This window comes from Xenopus tropicalis, chromosome 9 (assembly GCF_000004195.4).
Source record: "Xenopus tropicalis strain Nigerian chromosome 9, UCB_Xtro_10.0, whole genome shotgun sequence".
In the NCBI taxonomy this organism is placed as follows: Eukaryota; Metazoa; Chordata; class Amphibia; order Anura; family Pipidae; genus Xenopus; species Xenopus tropicalis.
Genome location: NC_030685.2, coordinates 14248576 through 14272214, shown reverse-complemented (window position 1 = coordinate 14272214; position 23639 = coordinate 14248576). Strand labels below are relative to the sequence as shown.

The 23639-nt window shown below is 45.4% G+C and overlaps 1 protein-coding gene across 1 annotated transcript in view; it reads left to right on the top strand.

Annotated features, from left to right (window-relative positions):
- Positions 1-3875: 3875 nt before the first annotated feature.
- The window catches only part of septin12 (septin 12), a 75071-nt gene continuing 55307 nt past the window's right edge, over positions 3876-23639 (top strand). The window contains exon 1 of the mRNA XM_031892699.1: positions 3876-4285. Within this exon, the coding sequence (XP_031748559.1) occupies positions 4231-4285 (55 nt within the window). The 5' untranslated portion in view covers positions 3876-4230. The remainder of the gene's footprint in view (positions 4286-23639) is intronic.

The following is a 23639-nucleotide window of genomic DNA, read 5'->3' as shown; positions in this document are numbered from 1 at the left end:
CCACATATATTATATATCAGGGGACATCAGATAACCTGGGGGGACCCTTATATACATCTCATATGTCTCCTTGTGTTATATTATAGCATGACATAAGCTGGGGGGCTGGGTGGAGGGGTCAGAATAATGACCCCCCCGCTTACACTGTGGCTGGACCCATATCTCCCAGCTGGATCCCTATCTGTGCGGCTATTATTTGGGTGCAAATTGATTAAGGTGTGCTACACAATGGACAAACCAGCTAATTGTAGCCCCAGGTGCAAGCTGAACCCTCAGCCAGGGTAAAACAATATCCAGGATAAAATGAAAAAACAGCAGCACTCCGGAAATGTTGTAGAAAAAAGTGACTTTACTCAAGTGCACACAGCAACGTTTCGGGCATAAACCAGCCCTTTATCAAGCCTTGATAAAGGGCTGGTTTATGCCCGAAACGTTGCTGTGTGCACTTGAGTAAAGTCACTTTTTTCTACAACATTTCCGGAGTGCTGCTGTTTTTTCATTTTATCCTGGCTATTATTTGGGTGGGCACGTGGGTGTGTGCCTGACTATAACACTAATACCCCACATCTGGTGAGTGTTATTCCCTTCCCATATAAATTCCATCGCTTTAGAGTCCGCTGGACAATCAAATCTCTACTGACAGCAGGGTGCCTACATGGCGCAGCCTTCCAGCAGAGGAGGTAGGGACTGGCGCACTGGTGCTGGGGGAGTTGTTGGGTCACAAATATCTGCCCAAAACTTGTATAGAAGTATTAGAACATTTTTGGGTGACACCCCATGTAGATACTGTTCCCTGCAGGGCACCCTGGGCATGTCGCTACTGTATAAGAGTGGAACAGGGTGCTCTCTGCATTGGCCAGAAACCCCCTACATCTGTTCTCTCCATGGTAACACCCCTGGTGTATAAATGGGGGGTAGCTGCTGGGAATAGACCTGTGGAGGAGAGGCTTAATGGACACCCTCAGTGTATGTGAGAGAATGTAGTTGGAGTTGGGAGACCCAGTGAAGGAAGAGCTGAGTTGGGGGTGGGGGTGCTAATGAGAATGCTGGGATTTGTAGTTCACAGTAGGGGGGGGGGCACTGTCACAGGGCAGTAAAGGGCAAAAGGCAGGAGGTTAATATGGGAGGGATGGTGGGTGACGCAGTTGGGCTCTGACAGCGGCCAGGAAACAATTGGCCATTCATTAGCCGGGGTAACAAAAAAAGGTCTGTGAGGCCGACACCAGAAAGGCTGCATCTGTGGGACATGAGGCTCGGCACGCACACCCCTCACCGGCACCAACACCGCCATAGTGAGCTCCAACCTGTGGCCCTAGTGAGCTCCAACCTGTGGCCCTAGTGATCTCCAACCTGTGGCCCTAGTGAGCTCCAACCTGTGGCCCCAGTGAGTTTCAACCTGTGGCCCTAGTGAGCTCCAAACTGTGACCCTAGTGAGCTCCAACCTGTGGCCCTAGTGAGCTCCAACCTGTGGCCCCAGTGAGTTTCAACCTGTGGCCCTAGTGAGCTCCAAACTGTGACCCTAGTGAGCTCCAACCTGTGGCCCTAGTGAGCTCCAACCTGTGGCCCTAGTGAGCTCCAAACTGTGGCCCTAGTGAGCTCCAAACTGTGGCCCTAGTGAGCTCCAACCTGTGGCCCTAGTGAGCTCCAAACTGTGGCCCTAGTGAGCTCCAAACTGTGGCCCTAGTGAGCTCCAACCTGTGGCCCTAGTGAGTTCCAACCAGTGGCCCTAGTGAGTTCCAACCCGTGGCCCTAGTGAGCTCCAACTCTGGCCCTAGTGAGCTCAAACCTGTGGCCCTAGTGAGTTCCAACCCGTGGCCCTAGTGAGCTCCAACTCTGGCCCTAGTGAGCTCAAACCTGTGGCCCTAGTGAGCTCCAACTCTGGCCCTAGTGAGCTCAAACCTGTGGCCCTAGTGAGTTCCAAACTGTGGCCCTAGTGAGCTCCAACCTGTGGCCCTAGCGAGCTTCAACCTGTGGCCCTAGTGAGCTCCAACCTGTGGCCCTTGTGCTGTTGTTAAACTACAACTCCCCAAGTCTGTGGATGGTACCAGCTAGTAGGTGGTATATGCTCCATAAACACTTCCTTTCATTTCGAGGCCTTGGAGATCTACAGATGTTGCTGAACTACAACTCCCGGCATTCTTTAACATGTGTTCAAGGGTTAGAGCATGCCTGGGAGTTGTAGTTCAGCAACATCCGGCAACCAAGGCTCTAGGGTCCAAGTGAAACTAAGCAATGGATCTTGTAGTAATCACAGAGCACCTTTCTACTATGTTAGCTGGGCCCGCCTACCAGGGGACCACAATTATTAACCCCCTGCTCACCTGGGCTCCCTGGGTGGTGGAACCCTATCACCCAAATCCCATTCGCTCTCCTCTATAGTTACACCCCTGTAGAGGGTGTTCCTGCTCCAGGGCCCCCCTGCAACCGCAGGGTCTGCTTCCTCTATAGTTACACCCCTGTAGGGGGTATTTCTGCTCCAGGGCCCCCCTGCAACCGCAGGGTCTGCTTCCTCTATAGTTACACCCCTGTAGAGGGTATTTCTGCTCCAGGGCCCCCCAGCAACCGCAGGGTCTGCTTCCTCTATAGTTACACCCCTGTAGAGGGTATTTCTGCTCCAGGGCCCCCCTGCAACCGCAGGGTCTGCTTCCTCTATAGTTACACCCCTGTAGGGGGTATTTCTGCTCCAGGGCCCCCCTGCAACCGCAGGGTCTGCTTCCTCTATAGTTACACCCCTGTAGAGGGTGTTCCTGCTCCAGGGCCTCCCTGCAACCGCAGGGTCTGCTTCCTCTATAGTTACACCCCTGTAGGGGGTATTTCTGCTCCAGGGCCCCCCTGCAACCGCAGGGTCTGCTTCCTCTATAGTTACACCCCTGTAGAGGGTGTTCCTGCTCCAGGGCCCCCCTGCAACCGCAGGGTCTGCTTCCTCTATAGTTACACCCCTGTAGAGGGTATTTCTGCTCCAGGGCCCCCCTGCAACCGCAGGGTCTGCTTCCTCTATAGTTACACCCCTGTAGAGGGTGTTCCTGCTCCAGGGCCCCCCTGCAACCGCAGGGTCTGCTTCCTCTATAGTTACACCCCTGTAGAGGGTGTTCCTGCTCCAGGGCCCCCCTGCAACCGCAGGGTCTGCTTCCTCTATAGTTACACCCCTGTAGAGGGTATTTCTGCTCCAGGGCCCCCCTGCAACCGCAGGGTCTGCTTCCTCTATAGTTACACCCCTGTAGGGGGTATTCCTGCTCCAGGGCCCCCCTGCAACCGCAGGGTCTGCTTCCTCTATAGTTACACCCCTGTAGAGGGTGTTTCTGCTCCAGGGCCCCCCAGCAACCGCAGGGTCTGCTTCCTCTATAGTTACACCCCTGTAGAGGGTATTTCTGCTCCAGGGCCCCCCTGCAACCGCAGGGTCTGCTTCCTCTATAGTTACACCCCTGTAGAGGGTGTTTCTGCTCCAGGGCCCCCCAGCAACCGCAGGGTCTGCTTCCTCTATAGTTACACCCCTGTAGAGGGTGCTACAGCTCCAGGGCCCCCCAGTAAGATCAGCAGCGGAGGCAGCGGCTGTGGTGGTAACCTTGTAAAGTTGAAGTTCATCTTACAGAGGGTGGGGCCTGTAGTCAAAGAGTTAAGTCTCCTTCCTGTCTCTCACAGAACAGCAATTCAGTTACGCTTTATGACTGAGGTTCGGCGTATCCTATTCCAGTTCCTATGGAAAAGAGAGCCCTGTAGGCAGCCATGATGGTCAGACAGTAGCCAAACTACAAATCCCAGTTGAGGCTCTGGCCAATGGTTGAGGGGCTCAATAGCAAAGGCAGGCAGGGGAGTTGGGTAAATAAAGGCAAAGTTATACCTGCTATAGAGGCTGACTCCCAGAGAGAGCAGCCCCCCGGCCCCAGAGGCATATGGCTAGTGAATCCCCCCAGCCTGAGCCCCCCTGGCTCCCAGATGTGTAGATGAGAGGGCAGGAGGGGGAGAGGGGGATTCCTGCAAGGTATTTGGGAGAATGGGAGGGGATGGGGCTGTGTAACTGATCTCTGCCCCCTCCCCTCTCCGAGCTGATCCCAATGCAGAGCTACAGGCTGGCCGGGAACTAGGGGAGCTACTCGCACAGTCGCTATCTGCCCCGGCGCTATCTGCCCCAGCGCTATCTGCCTGCTCTTGCCCTCTGCTTGGGGGGGACCCTGCCGCACCCACAGCCCGACACCTCGCTACCCACACAGCAGCTCAGGGAGGGGGGCAACCATGTCCGAGCTGTCGGTCAGCGACCACTTGGAGGGGATCCTCTCCGACTTTGAGGGTAAGTGCGATCTATACTGGTCGTGTGCGACTGTCGCTACTACTTCTGTCTTCCTGCTCACCGTGTGCCTACTGCCTATATATGCCAATAGGGCTGCTAACTAGTAGTACATGATTTATGGTAACTGTGTGCCTATTAGTACAACCCAGTGGGGCTACTAACTAGTACTGGAACCGACTGCTACTACAGAACTACTAGTTACCGTGTGCCTACTAGTACTGCCCATATATGCCAATGGGGCTACTAACTGCCAATACAAGGTTTATGGTCCCTATGTACCTACTAGTACTGCCCATCTGTGCCAATGGGGCAACTGCTGGTACTACAGGATTTATAGTCACTATGTGCCTAATAGTACTGCCCATTCATGCCAATAGGGCTACTAACTGCTAATACAAGCTTTATGTATATACCTACTAGTACTGCCCATCTGTGCCAATGGGGCTACTAACCTGAACTATATGATTTATGGTCATATAAAATTCATGGTCAGTAGAATACAGCCTGTGTACTTCATAGGGCTACTATATAGTACTATTACCAACTGCTAGTACAGGGTTCCTGGGAGTAGAACTGTTACCTAGGCCATGTAGTGAGTTAGTGTGAGTGTGAGTAAGAGGAGGAGTGCAGTCGTCATTGAGAAGTTCATGAGTTTATGAGTGAATGAATCGGTGTGAATGTGTGTGTGTGTTACAGTTCAGTCTGAGTTTGTGCATGACTGTGACTATATATATATATATAGTCACAGTCTATATATATATATATATATATATATATATATATATATATATATATATATATATATATAGTGTGTATGTGTGTATATCAATGTTTGGGACAGTACTATAGGTATATTGGGACTGTATATATATATGTGTGTGTATATCAGTGTTTGGGCCAGTACTATAGCTCTGTAGTGACTATATATATATATATATATATATATATATATATATGTGTGTGTGTGTATCAATGTTTGTGCCAGTAGTATAGGTATATAGTGACTATATATATGTGTGTGTGTGTATTAGTGTTTAAGCCTATAGGTATGTAGTGACTATATATATGTGTGTGTATATTAGTGTTTAAGCCTATAGGTATGTAGTGACTATATATATGTGTGTGTGTATATTAGTGTTTAAGCCTATAGGTATATAGTGACTATATATATGTGTGTGTATATTAGTGTTTAAGCCTATAGGTATATAGTGACTATATATATGTGTGTGTGTGTATATTAGTGTTTAAGCCTATAGGTATATAGTGACTATATATATGTGTGTGTATATTAGTGTTTAAGCCTATATGTATATAGTGACTATACAGAGGGACACTGAGCAGCCCCCTGTGCCTGTAGAATAAATCAGTTTTGCCCATTTGCTGTATGTCGCTGTGCGTCACTGCCGTACTCTCATATCAGTTCACTGCTCCCTCTGTCTGAGTGAGTCTGTATTCTGCCCTTACACTCTCTCTTCTATCTAGTAACATGCCCCCACTCTCTCTCTACCCCCCAGTCCTACCCCCTCTTTCTTTATATTTCTTATAATTTATCTTCTGTCTCTGCCCCTCCGGCCTCCCTCACTGTAACCCTTTCATGGAGAACACATACCCCTTTCTACCCTTCAGCCTCACCTGATTGGGAGCACACCTTCCCTGGGACTGTATCTCATTCAGCTCACAGCCCTTCCCCAGTCGCTATGTCCCAGTGGGACTAGCAACACCGGCTCCTTTCTTCTTTCTTTCTTTATTACTTTCTTTCTTAGAACTTTCTAGGAACAGCACTTCTTCTGAGGCAAGCAAAATGGCCGCTACCTCCCATTTATATGTTTTTATGCCCAGTTTTGTCCCCTGTCAACTCCCATTGACTTGAGTGGGAAACATCAGATGTCATCGTTATGGTACTGAGTATCCCAGGTACTGGTGTTGTCCCCATTCAGGTCAATGGGAGGCAACAGGGGAAGAATTGGGGCAAATTTCAGTGGGTTATAAGAAACCCTCCTTGTAGATTGTAAGCTCTTTTGGGCAGGGCCCTCTTCACCTTTTGTATCGGTTATTGATTGCTTTATATGTTACTCTGTATGTCCAATGTATGAAACCCACTTATTGTACAGCGCTGCGGGATATGTTGGCGCTTTATAAATAAATGTTAATAATAATAATTATAAGAAGAAGAAACCCCCCTTATTACATTAAAATGCCCCTGAGCAGTTGAATTTTCCCTTTGCTCATCTAACTTCCTGTTCCTGCCCGATGCCAGGAATAAGCTGCACATAAGGATTGCCCTAATGGGGTGCAAATATTGTTTATGTGGCCAGCTCCTCCAACGTGCCATGGGCAGTCTGACCACGTGATGGCCCCTTTTTGTCTCTTTTATCACATGACAGCTTCCTCCTGCTCCTTGGTCTCTTTATCCTGACACCGGCCGGGGCTAATCAGCAGATGGGGGTGACGTCAGGGCTTCCTGAGCTGTCAGTGTGATTATCCCTGAAGGGATGTGGAAAGACTGACCTGCAAAATGGGGGGGGGGGGGGATAACAGGGTAGTGGCCTAATAGGATTACTCCTGCCGCCACATTGATAAGAAAGAAAGTTCTGAAATCAAAGAAGCATTAAAGTTTTCTGATCATGTGACATCATTTGGGGCTCCTGGTAGGACTTTTATCTTTGTTGGGGGGCTGTTTGACCTCTTTGTATAGAAGCACTCATTACAATTAATGGAGACTAGACCATATAACCTTATAATAGTAATGAACCAGGCCTTCAAAGTTGCCTACAGCTAGGATCTTTTTAGGAGTGTCAGTGGCACTGCACATGCTCGGTGTGCTCTGGGACAAAGCAGCTAAGCTTTAACAGAAAGTGGCAATACGTCTGTCGTAGAAAATAATGCTGCAGGGCTGATTACTAATCAATTCTGATGCAGCCTACGCTGATTTCTATGCAGCCATGTCATGTGAAATCTGAAAATAATTGCTAATTAGAATTGTATTGTGAATATTATATTATATAAGGTGTGGAATTTCCAGCCTGATTCTTTGTTGTTTTAGTTCCCCTTTAAAGTGTGAGGTAGACAATGTAAGGGGTTGTGGTTTGTGAATGATTTCTCTTTTCATTCATCAGATTTCCAGTCTGACAAAGATACGGCTGGACGTTTGCTAGGGCCACGGGGCAGAGCAACCTGCCAGGGATGTGGGCGGCCAAGTGCCAGATGCATAGGGCTGCCGGCCTTAGCAACACAAACTTTGCAACTCAAAATTCCAGGTTGGAGAGAGGAAAATCCTATCAGTGTTTCCCTGTCAGTGCTCCGGTGCGTGTTTTCCCCGTGTTACCACCAGCGTGTGTATGAATGAGCTCTGGCTGGGAGTCTCATCAAGATAAGCCTGACATGGAGCCTGTGGCGTTATTCATATAGTAAATAGAACTCAGGTTAATGCAGGAACTGAACTGCTCCAGACTGGTAATAACTAACAGCATATTGGACACAATCCCATTAATACATTGCGTGTGTATTAACCCCCCTATAATAAACATATACGTTGGGTGACTTGGGGTGAAGCCTACATGCTTGTGTATTAACCCCCCCTATAATAATCATATACATTGAGAGACTTGGGGTGAAGCCTACATGCTTGTGTATTAACCCCCCCTATAATAATCATATACATTGGGAGACTTGGGATGAAGCCTACATGCAACCCCTGTGCTTGTGTATTAACCCCCCTATAATAAACATATACATTGGGAGACTTGGGATGAAGCCTACACGCAGCCCCTGTTCTTGTGCATTAACCCCCCTATAATAAACATATACATTGGGAGACTTGGGGAGAAGCCTACAAGCAGCCCCTGTGCGTGTGTATTAACCCCCCCTATAATAAACATATACATTGGGAGACTTGGGATGAAGCCTACATGCAACCCCTGTGCTTGTGTATTAACCCCCCTATAATAAACATACATTGGGAGACTTGGGGTGAAGCCTACATGCAACCCCTGTGCTTGTGTATTAACCCCCCTATAATAAACATACATTGGGAGACTTGGGGTGAAGCCTACATGCAGCCCCTGTGCTTGTGTATTAACCCCCCTATTATAAACATATACATTGGGAGACTTGGGGTGAAGCCTACATGCAACCCCTGTGCTTGTGTATTAACCCCCCTATAATAAACATATACATTGGGAGACTTGGGGTGAAGCCTACATGCAGCCCCTGTGCTTGTGTATTAACCCCCCTATTATAAACATATACATTGGGAGACTTGGGGTGAAGCCTACATGCAACCCCTGTGCTTGTGTATTAACCCCCCCTATAATAATCATATAATAATGGGGTGACGCCTACATGCAGCCCTGTGTTGTGTATTAACCCCCTATAATAAACATATAATGGGGTGACGCCTACATGCAGCCCCTGTGCTTGTGTATTAACCCTAAGCATGCTGTTAGATGAGGACTACGTGTGTGTGTGTGTTGATGAGGTCCTGTCCCCAACAGCCCCCCATTATGATCCAAGTATTGGGGCCCAAACAGATCTGCTCGCTCGGTGGCCGTGCCAAACAAACCCATTTTAAAGTCCCAGCTTTAGTATTAAATTTGGGCGAGTGCAAAATGCTGTGAATTGACCCGAGTGCCGTTGCCCTTAACATAGGCCTTGTAATGTGATTGGTCACAGATTTTAGGGGATATAAGGAAACTGGGGGAGGGGGGGGGCATCACCAAATCATTAGACAAACAGAACATCAAAGCAGAACAGAAACAGCTGCTTTAATTAACAAACAGTCTATTTGATTAATTGTTCCCTTCAGATAAGTGCTATAATAATAATGGGCGCCCCCATCCATTTAAGGCTGTCTTCTCCCTGATTGGCCGAATAGAAGAAGATAAAACGGCTCAAGGGGAGATAAAATGCTGAAGATATGTATGTGCTACTATCTAGTCCCATTCTAGCCCTCGCTTTCGCAATTAGGCACAATAGTGACGTTACAACTCCAATTGTCTGTCTTCGTTAAAAATTAATTAGGCATAATTATTCTCTCCAGATTGACCTGACACTGTAAATAGGGCAGATCAGTTGATTTAATTGTACTTGGTGTGTTTCCTAATGCTTTAGAGCTGCCATGATGCCTGCCCTGTAAGTAGACACCTGGGAATTAAAGTCGCACTGACAGCTGCCACACTGGGCATCAATTCTCTTCCAAAGGAGACTGAAAGATAGTTTGGGCATAACTGTTTGCAGGTTAAAATTGTGGAAGCCATTTTGGAGGTAGCCATTTTGTTTTTTTTGAAATTACATCACTGATGGACATACTGTATATTTATAACTAGTAAGAATATTATTCTTATTTTATGTGTAAAATGTATATTACTCAAAGTGTTGCCTAATGTTTTACATTACATTACCTTTAGTCAGGACCTTTCTTGCAGGTCCAACCTTTGTTAGCTCATGAAGCCCCCTTGAAGGTCCAGTCTTGGTCAGACCTACCCTTGAAGGTCCAACCTGTGTTTAGGTCTGCCCTTAGCTCATAAAGCCCCCTTAAAGGTCCAGTCTTGGTCAGGCCTACCCTTGAAAGTCCAACCTTTGTTTAGGTCTGCCCTTAGCTCATGAAGCCCCCTTGAAGGTCCAATCTTGGTCAGGCCTACCCTTGAAGGTCCAACCTTTGTTTAGGTCTGCCCTTAGCTCATGAAGCCCCCTTGAAGGTCCAATCTTGGTCAGGCCTACCCTTGAAGGTCCAACCTTTGTTTAGGTCTGCCCTTAGCTCATGAAGCCCCCTTGAAGGTCCAATCTTGGTCAGGCCTACCCTTGAAGGTCCAACCTTTGTTTAGGTCTGCCCTTAGCTCATGAAGCCCCCTTGAAGGTCCAATCTTGGTCAGGCCTACCCTTGAAGGTCCAACCTTTGTTTAGGTCTGGCCTTAGCTCATGAAGCCCCCTTGAAGGTCCAATCTTGGTCAGGCCTACCCTTGAAGGTCCAACCTTTGTTTAGGTCTGCCCTTAGCTCATGAAGCCCCCTTGAAGGTCCAATCTTGGTCAGGCCTACCCTTGAAGGTCCAACCTTTGTTTAGGTCTGGCCTTAGCTCATGAAGCCCCCTTGAAGGTCCAATCTAGGTCAGGCCTACCCTTGAAGGTCCAACCTTTGTTTAGGTCTGCCCTTAGCTCATGAAGCCCCCTTGAAGGTCCAATCTTGGTCAGGCCTACCCTTGAAGGTCCAACCTTTGTTTAGGTCTGACCTTAGCTCATGAAGCCCCCTTCAGGGTCCAATCTTGGTCAGGCCTACCCTTGAAGTTCCAACCTTTGTTTAGGTCTGTCCTTAGCTCTTGAAGCCCCTTTGAAGGTCCAATCTTGGTCAGGCCTACCCTTTAAGGTCCAGCCTTTGTTTAGGTCTACCCTAAGCTCATGAAGCCCCCTTCAAGGTCCAAACCTAGGTCAAGACTACCCTTGAAAGTCCAACCTTTGGTCAGGGCCCCTTTAGCTCATGAAACTGCTTTGGTCAAGGTCAAACCTTGAAAGACTTATCTCCCCTAGGGCCACTGCCCTTATGGTAACTTTGAAGACCAAACTGAGCTACTTTGATGCAATGGAACTTTTACATTGAGTATCCCAAGGTGCCTGTGCCAAGGGGTGCATGCATCTCTTCACTAGTTAGCAGCCCAGAGCCTGTGGTAGGTGTCCTACAGAGATACCGGACATTAATAAGTGGGAATTAGATGTTTCCTTGGCTCTTTGACACATCATTGTTAACATTGTTGTGCAAATATGGAGTATTTAAACATTGAAGACCTCTGGCTACCTTCTTCTGCTGTAGCCTCCTACTGTGATTAATGCGGTTATTGAGTTAGTGATAAAGAAAAGAACCCAGCTGCCGGACACTCCCTGTTAGTAAATACCTTCTCCAAATCATGAAAGCGCCCGACACTCTCCTGTTGTTTAGTTAAACAATGAGGCCATTGAATTCTCTGTAATAAGTGGTTTCTCAGCTGCGTGGTACCTGATTGATGAGAAATGTGTAGATAAGTGGCCAAAAAATACATGAACATCAACATAGAGATAATATAGGGGCGTGACCATTAAAAGCCAATTGCCTGTTGGTTGCTGTGGGTTACTAGATTAGAAAAAAACATTGCTTTTGTTACTACAGACCCCCAGAGACTGCTAGGTGACTGCAGGTGAAGGTAGGTGGCTGAGGAATTTGGAATATTCAAAGGTCTAGAGCAGAGGTAGAAGCATTCAGTAAAGAATACGAGTATCTGTAGCTCAGGAATGGCTGATGATTGGCTGATGGGCCATCCCTGCTGGATATGGACAGGATTGTAGGGCTTGTGGGACAGTTCTTTCATTATTTGGAGGCGACTACTCTCTTGTCCAGCCATCTGATATACAGTAGTGATGGATGGGCATCTATGAACGCTTTCTCCCTCCAGGGACAGAGTTAGGGATCAGCAATTTTTGACAGAGGTCAACGATAAGAGGTGGAGTTGGCTCGTATGGGGGCACTGGGGACAGGAGCGTGGGAGCCATTGCCAGCTTTTCATCTCAGCCAGACAATACTTGGCCTGTGTTTGAAGTAGCCAAGAATAAAACCCCTGCAGCACTCATGGGGTTCTGCAAATTGTATTTCCTCTGAGAGCGGCCATAGTAATTCCGTGTGCCCCTTCTTCAGACTTAAGTCTTGGTGCCTGAGTAAAGATTATATATAGGTAGTAGATACATTTTAGCTTATAGACAAAAAGTTTATAATACTAGTTTCCTATTGTTTATCCACGTCAGTTACATTAATGCTAGGAGTCCTGTACTTCAATGGGCACCACTCATGCACCAAAGGAGTATAGTAGTTAGAAGTATAAGAACTGCCTGAGAGTAAGGGACTGTGTCTGTGGGATAGCAGGTAGGTGTGTTACCTGGCAGCTTTAGCGTTTGTCATAGACTGTACTGAAAGATACTAAAAATCTGTGCCAGCATAGAAATTTCCATTTACTAATCACAATTCTGCAGGAACAGCCCCCTAAGTTTGCTCATAGTCTGTACAGAGAGATACCATAAAACTATGGCACATAGGGATTCCCCTGTACTAAGCACAATTCAGCAGGAACAGCCCCCTAAGTTTGCTCATAGCCTGTACAGAGAGATACCATAAAACTATGGCAGCATAGGGATTCCCCTGTACTAAGCACAATTCAGCAGGAACAGCCCCCTAAGTTTGCTCATAGCCTGTACAGAGAGATACCATAAAACTATGGCAGCATAGGGATTCCCCTGTACTAAGCACAATTCTGCAGGAACAGCCCCCTAAGTTTGCTCATAGCCTGTACAGAGAGATACCATAAAACTATGGCACATAGGGATTCCCCTGTACTAAGCACAATTCAGCAGGAACAGCCCCCTAAGTTTGCCCATAGCCTGTACAGAGAGATACCATAAAACTATGGCACATAGGGATTCCCCTGTACTAAGCACAATTCAGCAGGAACAGCCTCCTGTTTGCTCATAGCCTGTACAGAGAGATCCCATAACACTGTGTCAGTACAATACTATGTATAAGGGTGGGTATAGAGGCAATTGAATACAAATGACTGCAAACTAGTTACACATTCAATCTCAGAAAATCAAATAGAGTATACTGCACAAAAAGGCATATTCTATTTGTATTTCCATTGTAACGTTGCAAGAAATCCTCCCATGTGACCCCTCGCCTTAGTCCGTTTGTAAAAATGTTACTTTTTTAACTTCAGAAGCCCCAATATCTGGCCCAGGAATGCCTTTGTATCAGGGGGAGGGCTGATTTACATAGCAAATAACTGATAAGCTTAGAGTGCAATTGTTTTACGGCTGAAACGGAGAGCGTTGGGGTCAGATGGCAGTCATGGCTGTGTGCACACCCTGGGGAGGAAACAGGGCACCAACTTTCCTTGGCTTGCTGGAGATTAAAGGGGATATAAGGCCAAAAATAACATAAGGAATGATGTCATTCTAAGCAATTTTCTAATATACATTCATTAGAAACTGTCAGTTGTAAATGTCATTGCAAACAAAAGCAGCATATGTCTATCCGTACCGCTAGCTACCTGCATGGAAATAAAACTGTAATATCAGTAGTAAAAACTGTAATTCATTTTGTATACGCTGAGCATTCTGGGTACATTCCGCCACATGTATGCTATGTATGTGCCTTCCCTGGACGGTGGCCTGCGGGGGTTGAGATGCTCTCGTTCATGCCTAGTGGCGCATCAGGTGTGCTCCCTTTCCGAACTGCAGCGCCTCGTGCATTGTGCCCTGGGATCTGTTCAAGCAAGGTCAGAGGTTATAAAATTACCACCAGCTGCAGAACCCCAAGGGGCATGTTTATAGAACGGTGTGAAAAAGGGCAATGCTTTCGTTTTACGCAGCACCTTGCTTTATTTCAGAATACTACAAGTGGCTGCAAAGCCCCATGAGGAAATATGACTGTGGCTGTGGGATAGCAGGTATAGTAGGGAGAGATGGTGCCTATAGTAGCAGTGGGGGGATAATAGCCTCTGGGAAGGGACTGGGGCTGTGGGATAGCAGGTATAGTAGGGAGAGATGGTGCCTATAGTAGCAGTGGGGGGATAATAGCCTCTGGGAAGGGACTGGGGCTGTGGGATAGCAGGTATAGTAGGGAGAGATGGTGCCTATAGTAGCAGTGGGGGGATAATAGCCTCTGGGAAGGGACTGGGGCTGTGGGATAGCAGGTATAGTAGGGAGAGATGGTGCCTATAGTAGCAGTGGGATAATAGCCTCTGGGAAGGGACTGGGGCTGTGGGATAGCAGGTATAGTAGGGAGAGATGGTGCCTATAGTAGCAGTGGGGGGATAATAGCCTCTGGGAAGGGACTGGGGCTGTGGGATAGCAGGTATAGTAGGGAGAGATGGTGCCTATAGTAGCAGTGGGGGGATAATAGCCTCTGGGAAGGGACTATAGCTGTGGGATAGGAGGTATAGTAGGGAGAGATGGTGCCTATAGTAGCAGTGGGGGGATAATAGCCTCTGGGAAGGGACTGGGGCTGTGGGATAGCAGGTATAGTAGGGAGAGATGGTGCCTATAGTAGCAGTGGGGGGATAATAGCCTCTGGGAAGGGACTGGGGCTGTGGGATAGCAGGTATAGTAGGGAGAGATGGTGCCTATAGTAGCAGTGGGGGGATAATAGCCTCTGGGAAGGGACTGGGGCTGTGGGATAGCAGGTATAGTAGGGAGAGATGGTGCCTATAGTAGCAGTGGGGGGATAATAGAGATGGTGCCTATATATTACATACGTTTATTGACACTTTTTGCTCCATAAAGAATAGCATTGACAGAGGCAATAATACTGCTTCCCCCCACCCTACGCGCGCATTCAACATGTATTTCAGCTGGTAGGAGGGTGGACATGTTGCTGTACATATTTGCAACAGTTAAAACTTGTCCTTTGATGTGTGACTCATGTGTCTTTTAACAGCTGGGGGAGTTATGCAGCATTCGGTATCACTATTTATCAGGACTATAAATTCATTTTACAAGACAAGCTTTTGAAAGATGCTACAAATACGTTATCCCACCTAATGTTCATTTATGGCAGATGTGTAATATACTATGTTTACTATTTTTGGGGCCACAAGGCCATGTTAAAGTGACAGTGACGCCATGGAATGACATTGCTCTGAATCCATTTATCAAAGGTCAAATTGTCTTTCCCAGAGGTAATATTGGGGTGATAGTAGTGTTTATATAATCACTGATTGGTCTCAGACCATTCTATGGTTCATTTATATTTGTTATTATGTCCTTTCCCCTTGTAATGTTCATTTATATGGGTTATTGGGTCCCTTCTCTTGGTAATGTTCATTTATATGGGTTATTGGGTCACTTCTCTTGGTAATGTTCATATATAGGGTTATTGGGTCCCTTCTCTTGGTAATGTTCATTTATATGGATTATTGGGTCCCTTCTCTTGGTAATGTTCATTTATATGGATTATTGGGTCCCTTCTCTTGGTAATGTTCATTTATATTGATTATTGGGTCCCTTCTTCTTGTATTGTTCATTAATGTTGGTTTTTGGGTCCCTTCTCCTTGTAATGTTCATTTATATGGGTTTTTGGGTCCCTTCTCCTTGTAATGTTCATTTATATGGGTTATTGGGTTCCGTCTCTTGGTAATGTTCATTTATATGGATTATTGGGTCCCTTCTCTTGGTAATGTTCATTTATATTGATTATTGGGTCCCTTCTTCTTGTATTGTTCATTAATGTTGGTTTTTGGGTCCCTTCTCCTTGTAATGTTCATTTATATGGGTTTTTGGGTCCCTTCTCCTTGTAATGTTCATTTATATGGGTTATTGGGTCCCGTCTCTTGGTAATGTTCATTTATATGGATTATTGGGTCCCTTCTCCTTGTGTTGTTCATTAAAATTGGTTTTTGGGTCCCTTTTCCTTGTAATGTTCACTTATATGGGTTATTGGGTCCCTTCTCTTGGTAATGTTCATTTATATGGATTATTGAGTCCCTTCTCCTTGTATTGTTCATTTATATGGGTTATTGGGTCCCTTCTCCTTGTAATGTTCATTTATATGGGTTATTGGGTCCCTTCTCCTTGTAATGTTCATTTATATGGGTTTTTGGGTCCCTTCTCCTTGTAATGTTCATTTATATGGGTTATTGGGTCCCGTCTCTTGGTAATGTTCATTTATATGGATTATTGGGTCCCTTCTCCTTGTGTTGTTCATTAAAAATTGGTTTTTGGGTCCCTTTTCCTTGTAATGTTCACTTATATGGGTTATTGGGTCCCTTCTTTTGGTAATGTTCATTTATATGGATTATTGAGTCCCTTCTCCTTGTATTGTTCATTAATATGGGTTTTTGGGTCCCTTCTCCTTGTATCTAGCGAGTGAGAGTGCAGGCTCCCAGTCTAATGGGTAACACCGGCCACGTGTTCCCTGCTGCACAAGATAATACTTGTCCCATCCCCAATAATTACCTGTTTTATGGCTATGATAATACTGAATTGATTAGGGTGGAGGATGGGATTTTTTCCATTCTGCCTCTTTCCTGCTCATTACTTAGGTGGAATGCTGGAAGAACACATTCTAGCTCATTTCCGCCCCCATCTCTTGGGCTTACGGGGAAACAATTAAGGTGTTTTGCTTCCTTCCTTAATACTTCTTTTCTCAAGCTGATGGATAATTCTAGGGTGTTTGCCTTGGCATGATTTGGGGAGCACATTAAGGGCCCAGTTTGTATAATTATAGACTCCTCAGCACCCCAAACACAGATTGTGGAAAATTACAGAAAATGATCTTGCCCCCAAGGCATCATTGCTGCCATTTTGTTTATGGCTTATGGTTAGTGGTTGTGCTATGAAGTATTGGCTTCTGCTGTCCATCACTTCCTACAGTTAGTAACAATAACCTACTCTCAACAGCAACACATGAAAGGGTCTGTACCACAAACCGATCAATCAAAATCAGTGACCCTTCAGTAGATGTCATTGAACCCTAGGCTGTAAGAGTAGGAGGTAGTGACCTACAATGCTAAAAGCCAGGAACAGATGATGTGTAAATGATGACCGGAGTGCAGTCTACCATTTGGTTTGACATAACCACATATGTCATTTAAGTCCTAGTCTAATCTTGGCCTTTGATAAATGGAATTCTCTCACTGCAGTTGCCTAGTACTCAATCTTACATTGAGCGACCAGACAAACTCCATGTTGCTAGAAAGATAAAGATCCACTTCTGGTTTTGCCAAGTCAGATTGTTCCATTCTGGAAGAAGGTTGTATAAATACCAGATCTGGATCCTTATCTACATTGAAGACCTGGAATTAGGCTTTTGTCTGTGTGGACTTGGTGTGATCCCAGACAGAAGGAGTTTTGGCTTGTGGCATCATTTCATGGACAAAAACCTGACGTTTCTAAAGGGCAAGTAGTTTAGACTAGAATGCCATTAAAAAGATTTATTGGTCTTGCTGCAATGCTCTCTAAGTCCATTTGTAGATAAGCAGAACATATGTTTCCGGGTGAAGAGATTTATCTGTAGCTAAGAAAAAAGATATTCCTTCTTACTCGTCTGTAGTAGTATCAGTGGGGTTTAAGGTACATTCTTAAGCCGTCCATGGGTTATTTGTGCTGAGTTCTTCCAAGGTTCTTGCATCCATTTGTATGTAGGCATGTTGTAGCCAAACAAAACCAGTATAAGATGAAAGCACCTCTGTATAAAAATGAAGGTATCCCATTTTGGATCATGTGGCATTTTTAACTCTGTCTGTAGTCATGGTATTTTAAAATCATATTGGGCTATATGAGACTACTATGAACAACCAGAAACAGATTGTAATATTACTGCAACCTTGAGTAAAGTGCAAGGACCAATTCTAATCAAGAGTGGCAGCTTAAATATGATCTCCTGGACAAATATCAAAACGGAAGTCTGGAAGCAGTTTGCCAAGGATCCCATTGTGCCACGGATGTGCTCCTCCCTCTCCTGATAAATCTACATGGGCCCATCATGTGATCTGATTCTTGGCCCAAGGTCTGGTTACTTGGATCAGCCCACCACTTTGTACAGCCAAATGAGCAGATCTTCCCACTTTATGGCCGGCTCTGATGTTGAAAAGGACCTATTGCTAGTCAATTATAAGAAGCAGCTATTAATCCCCCTGAGTATGCTAACCACCCCAGAATCACTGTTGGAGGTTCATCCCATCAGCTGAAGCACAAGACCAAAACTAGACTATCTATTCTAGAAGAAAGGTCAATAATATCCATCAACTTCATAAAAAGATCTAAGACCCATGATTACCTCTCGTGTAGATTACTTTGAAATCTATCCTTGGCCCTGTCTTGGAACCCACATCCTCCAACATAGCTAATTATCAGCCAGACAGAATAATAAGGGGGCAAACTACGCACATTAGCCAATTAACGAGGAAATGCTTCGCTAGATTAAGCAAAGCTTTCCCCCATTAATTGGCTAATGTGGAAGAGACAAAGGCCCCCGGTGCGTTTTCTTGCTTCAGCAACATTAAAGTTAACACGATATATAAACAAGGCTCTGTGCGTGTGGGTGTTCTATTAAGTGGAAGTTTATATATGTGGTTTTTATTTGCCTTTTTTTTACCCTAGAACATCTGTTTTCATCGCATGGCGTTATCCTTTATGACTTTTTAACTGGCCGTAGGATGTGAGAGCCGGCATTGCAACCGTTTGCTAATCCCTTTCTAATTTCATTACATTAGTAGACTTCAAAAAGCCTGATTTGAGCAGATTAAGATAAAGTCTTTGTAGCTCTTTGGGAGACAGTAAGAACTATGGCACACGTAACGTCTGAAATATGCCAGGCCAGAAATCACCGATACCACTCACTGCCACCTGTTACGTTCATGGAAACCTTTAGTCACAAGCGCATATTTGTGAGTTTCTGGACCAAAAACCAGCTCTGACTGGTAGTCACGGGCATTTTCCATTTAGGATAATGACAGGTTACACAGAGGGGTAAGAAATATACGGGTATGTTTGCCATTGGACTAAGTGCTATAGATGATTATGAAAAAGTGTGTATGTATATATAAATATTTATACAGGTATTGGATGTCTTATCCGGAAACCCATTATCCAGAAAGTTCCGAATTACGGGAAGGCCATCTCCCATAGACTCCTTTTTCTCTGTAATTATAAAACAGTACCTTGTACTTGATCCCAGCTAAGATATAATTACCCCTTATTGGGGGCAGAACAGCCCTATTGGGTTTATTTAATGGTTAAATGATTCCCTTTTCTCTGTAATAATAAAACAGTACCTGTACTTGATCCCAACTAAGATATAATTACCCCTTATTGGGGGCAGAACAGCCCTATTGGGTTTATTTAATGGTTAAATATTCCCTTTTCTCTGTAATAATAAAACAGTACCTGTACTTGATCCCAACTAAGATATAATTACCCCTTATTGGGGGCAGAACAGCCCTATTGGGTTTATTTCATGGTTAAATGATTCCCTTTTCTCTGTAATAATAAAACAGTACCTGTACTTGATCCCAACTAAGATATAATTACCCCTTATTGGGGCAGAACAGCCCTATTGGGTTTATTTAATGGTTAAATGATTCCCTTTTCTCTGTAATAATAAAACAGTACCTGTACTTGATCCCAACTAATATATAATTAATCCTTATTGGGGGCAAAACGAGCCTATTGGGTTTATTCAATATATAAATGATTTTTAGCAGACGAGTTATGGAGATCCAAATTACAGAAATAACCCTTATCCGGAAAACCTCAGGTCCCGAGCATTCTGGATAACAGGTCCCATACCTGTATTAAATCCTACTCCCTGATTTGTTGCCATGGGTTACTAGACTGAGTTCAAACGTTGTGACTTGTATGACCCCCCACATTTAGCAGAACAAAGTGTTGCAAGAAGCCCCTTCATCTCCAGAAACTGGATTATAGTATAACCTTCAACCAAAGAAATGCCTGTTAACTTGAATTATGAAGGTATTTGTTCCCAGGCAAATACCTTCACTATTTAAAACTTGTTAGAGGCAAGGCGGATGGAGTATTCATGTACTGCTTGCAGCTATCTTGCAACTAAACATTTTTAGGAATTCAGAACTTCCAGCTGATTTTAATTATTACCTTGTGGCACTTGGGTCCCGAATTTGATTCCAACCTAAGCACTACCTGCAAGGTGTTTGTATGGTTTCCCCTGTGCCCCCTTGGGTTTTCTCTGGGTACCTTGGTACCTCTACACCCCAAAAACATGCAGGCAGGATAATTGCCTCCTGATTATAATAGAGGCCTGACAATTTGCTGACTTATCAAATGAAGGCCATAATCCCGTAGGCTATAGATAGTGTTAGGGCTCTGGCACACGGGGAGATTAGTCGCCCCGCGACAAATCTCCCTTGTCACGGGCGACTAATCTCCCCGAATTGCCATCCCACCGGCGAACATGTAAGTCGCCGGTGGGATGGTACACGCTGCGCAGGTGATTTTGGCAAATCGCCGAAGTTGCCTCGCGAGGCAAATGATATCTGTATCTAAGGGCAATATAAAGCATTGTCAGAAATTATAACCTTGTTGGCATCTCAGCTAGTTTCTGTTTATAATATGAGTCACATCACGTATTCCATGGCCATAAATATCAGCAGGTTCCAAAAATGCATCAGTCAGGGCAGTAAATATGGCAGCTCCAACCCCTGTGTCAACACAAAGGTACAGAGTAGGAGTATTCTGTCTGCGACATGAACTAAAGGTGGTCATACATTGGCAGATTGTAGCTGCTGATATTGGTCCCTTGGACTGATTTGGCAGCTTATCGGGCCGTGTAGGGGCACAAACGACAGGCCTGCCCGACCGATATCTGGCCTGAAATCGGGCAGATATCGATTGTGCAGGTTTAAAAATTCAGTCGGATCGGGGACCGCATCGGCTCGTTGATGTGGTCCCCGAATCGACTGCGCCCTTAACAGTCGTTATAATTCGATCGTTTGGCCCCAGGGCCAAACGACCTAATTAGCCTAAATTCCCCCGATATTGCCCACCCGTTGGTGGGGATATCAGGAGAAGAGGATCTTTACGGGTATGGCCACCTTAAGGTCCCCATACATGGGCCGATTCTAGCTGCCAATATTGGTCCCTTAGACCATTTCGGCAGTTAATTGGCCTGTGTATGGGGACTGCCGACGGGCCTGCCTGACCTGCCCGAAAGGAGGGGGTGGTCTACCATCGTACAGATCAGAGGAAGGGAGCGCCACAAGCCCTTGAGTTTCTAGCTGCCGATATCGGTCCCTTAGACCGATTCGGCATCTAAAGGGCCCGTGTATGGGGACTACCGACGGGCCTGAAATCAGCCAGATCTCGATCGGGCAGGTTAGAAAATCTAGTCGGATCAGGGACCGCATCGGTGAGCGGATCATTACGTGTATGGCCACCTTAAAGCTTCATGCTTACTATGAATCCTTGATGTTGGACCTTTTAAAGGTACATTGACCACAGCAAGGGATAGGGAGCCATATGGTGTGTCCCACTGAGACAACAATAATAGCACATAAATTATAGCACAGGAGGTGAGGGAAGAGACAGTTTAGATAAGATAACAATTCATTTAGGTAGAGGCGGTAGAAATCAGAATGTACTAGATAAAGTACCGTAAGCTTTGATGTGGGTTTTTAAGGGAATTCTTCAAAGTTTCTTCCTAGCAATTAGGTATAATGCATGTGTGCAGTAAGTGTGTTTGTACCTGAGTGTGTTTGCGAGAGTGTAGCAGAAAGGAGGGGGTGTCTTGCAGAGAAATATCCGTGTGTAACCTGATGCTAAACACAAGAAGAGCGCCTAGAAGGAACGCACAATATTCTGTGTATTTACACAGGGTAACCCATTCTATGTCAGAGGGCGTTGGTGGTCTACCATCGTACAGATCAGAGGAAGGGAGCGGCACAAGCCCTTGAGTTTTGGAGGCGTTGACAGGCCAGAGAACTAGAGTTGTGGTTACTCTTTCCAGCATGAAGACTAGAAGGGAGTCTTCTATTCTAAAGACCACAAATTGGGAAATTTAGGGCTGTAGAAGTAAGTTGAGGAGACCTGCCCCTTTGGGCCTTTCAGAAACATGGCAACAATCAGTAAACTACTCGTTTATTATACGTAGGCTCAATAAAGTGGCCTCAGTGCGGTAAATGAAGGTTAGCCTATAGATTAACAATAGTGCAATTTATGGGGTAAATTCTTATTTACTGTCTTGGATATCCCTAATGATATCTTTTATTTTTATAAGGCAAAGGGACACTATGACCAGGGGTTTGGTGGAGTTAGAAGAATTTAGGGTAGGCTCAAGGAGGTAATAGGGTAAAACAGGCTGTCCAGCTTGTCTTGCTTGTTTAGCCCATTGGCATACTATAGGATCAGTGAACTTAGTCCATCCACGTATGCAGAGAAATATTCTACTATTTGGGGAGGTTGGCCAGTGTGGGGCCAGCTTAACATCCCCCAGAAATCAGTCCAAAAGGCTTTGCTGGTTGCACTCACTTCATTTTGCCCCGCTAGTTGTATTAATGGGAGTGTTTGCCCCAGTTCATCTTACCATGACAGTTCTGAAAGGCAGCAGTACAGCTTTGTGCCTCAGGCATAAGGAGATAGTAGGATTTATTATTATTATTTGCCTTAGTAAAGCAGATCTGGAAGTCGTCTCGTTTTAACTCGACTTGTCAAGAAAGTGAACTAAAAGGTGAAATCTGTCAAATCAATGTTACTCCTGTAAAATAACAGCCCACGGTGACTTGACCAATGTTAGCAGAATCTGACGGGGAAGCCCAGCCAATCTTGGGGCTGGGTGGGGGCAGACTGGCTGGGGCCCAGATTTGGATCAAAGTAAGACTATTATGGGCTTGTCTCTTCCTGTGCTATTTATGTAGAGGCATTCTAGGCAAAATACAGTCAAGGCCATATGATTTATATATGGTAGGCGGTCCAGGGGCCAGATACTGCCCTATGACGCTGAATAGGTTCTTTTTAACTAAAATCCAATGAGCTGGTGTTGCCTTTTTTGTTAAGGCACTGGCTCATATTTGTCTCATGTAACACTGGAGATTGTCTGCATTCAGTAGCTGCAACTCTGCTTCATAGAAATAGAAGAAAACCAGTTGTCTTCAAGCACTTCCCATTGTGGACAAAGAGAATTTCCAACAGTATGAACAGTTATGGTCTGGAAATGCACCCATCCAGTGTTCCTTCTAATTCCCATGGGGTGACAGTAGCGCATTTTCAGATGTCCACAGTGTAGAGCCTGGAGAGAATTCAAGGTTTCCACAACATTTTGCTGGAGAAAGTTGCAGCTACAAAACTTTGACGGCGCTTCCTTCTTTTCCCGAGATCTTATCTTCTTGAGGTCTGTGAGCCAGGTTCACTCGATATGGAATTGTCAGTGTAGAAACTGGGTGGGTTGTGGTACTAGATGGTTTATGTGGGTATGTAGTAGAAGTAAGATCTCTCTGATCAGTACTTCCATATAAACTAGAAGGATGCCTATGCCAGTTTTGTTAACTGAGGCTCTAAGAGCTGCAGGGCAAGATTGACCTCATCTATCCTTAAGGGTCACTGATATGTGAAAGTTGGTTGCTCCAGGGCAGGTCTGTGGATGGTAGGCTTGACTCGCCCTGATCACTTCCATACTATGCAGAGCATTAGATGGGAAACATTCTGACAGGGGCAATTGACTCCAGTAACCCAAGTCTGGGTATGCTTATAATCTGGGCCAGAATTTAAACAGTGTCTGTCAAGGACATCTATAGACACAGTGAAATGTCATGCTGCATTCAGCTGGATGTAGCTCTGACCTAATAGGACCAGACAGCCTGTATCTACAGTGCATTGGTGG